This window comes from Propithecus coquereli, unplaced genomic scaffold, assembly GCF_000956105.1.
Source record: "Propithecus coquereli isolate 6110/MARCELLA unplaced genomic scaffold, Pcoq_1.0 Scaffold479, whole genome shotgun sequence".
Lineage (NCBI taxonomy): Eukaryota > Metazoa > Chordata > Mammalia > Primates > Indriidae > Propithecus > Propithecus coquereli.
In genome coordinates this window covers 289,428-290,637 of record NW_012150607.1, presented here as the reverse complement: position 1 = coordinate 290,637, position 1,210 = coordinate 289,428, and the positions used below count along the sequence as shown (strand labels likewise).

The 1,210-nt window shown below is 31.6% G+C and overlaps 1 protein-coding gene across 1 annotated transcript in view; it reads right to left on the bottom strand.

Moving 5' to 3' along the window:
* Nucleotides 1-1,210, bottom strand: part of LOC105819289 (UDP-glucuronosyltransferase 2B31-like) — a 34,332-nt gene that overhangs the window by 6,377 nt on the left and 26,745 nt on the right. The window contains exon 4 of the mRNA XM_012655494.1: nucleotides 685-905. Coding sequence (XP_012510948.1) covers nucleotides 685-905 — 221 coding nt within the window. The remainder of the gene's footprint in view (nucleotides 1-684; nucleotides 906-1,210) is intronic.

The following is a 1,210-nucleotide window of genomic DNA, read 5'->3' as shown; positions in this document are numbered from 1 at the left end:
GAAAAAGCTATTTACAAAACATTATAAATTGTATGATTCCATTTATGGCAGATTTCTAGAGAGGGCAATCCATAGAGAAAAAATTGCTATTTCCCTAGGGTTCGGGCCTATGGAAACGGCATCTATGCCTTATGAAGTTAATTTTGGCTTGATAAAAAAGTTCTAAAATTATATTATGGTGATGGCTTCAAAACTCTATAAGCATACTAAAAATATTTAAATTTTGTACTCTAAATAGGAAAATTTTATGAATTGTAAGTTATATCTCATTATCAAATCTATTAAAATAATGATGATATAAAAGTAAATTTTTGGTATGAAAAAGTAATACATTCAGAAATTTTAGGAATTGAATTAAAATGTTTTATGATGTTTCTAACTTCATTGTTCCTTTTACCTGCGAATTCTGCCTTATTTTTTAAAATTGATCTTTTTTATGCTTATTTATTTATATGATGTTATTTTTATGTAGAACATTTTTACACTAATTGATTACCCAGTAAATTAACAGAGTTCAATGCAACTCTGAAATAACTGGTGAAAAATAAAAGCAGATTTCATATTGTTTAAAACATTTAAATTCTTTCGAAGTTAATCAACTAATAAAAGGGATGAATCTCATCTTCCTTGTTGAGAAGAGAACACGTCTATAAATACCGCTTATTAAAACAAGTGGTATACTCACATAGGGTCATTAATGACTGTCTTCAAAGCATTGAGCAAATCTGTACTTGACATTGTGTTAAAGTCCACTCTGACAGCTGCTCCCTTGGTCTTCATGTGAGCAATGTTGTCTGGTTGATCCGCAAACAAAGGAATGCCCACCATAGGGACCCCGTGGTAGATGGCCTCATAGACGCCATTGGCTCCACCATGAGTTATAAAAGCCTTGGTTTTTGGATGACCTAGAATAGGGTTAATGTCAGGAAAATTATTCATTATAATTTTAGGAATAATGTGAAATGCATAATGTAGGATACTGAGAGGGACAGTGTTTTCTAGATAGCAGATTAGAATACCCATGAAACTTCCCTGAAATTGCCTTCAGATTTCAGAGGAAGAAGCACCTACTTTTACTGGAGAGAAAAGTGAAGGCTGCATGGAAGAAATGGTGTGTGATTTGAGAAAGGAAAAATGAATATAAGTTTTCCAGTTGCATAAATGGAAAAGAACATTCTGGATAAAGAAAATGTACAAATAATATAAAAAG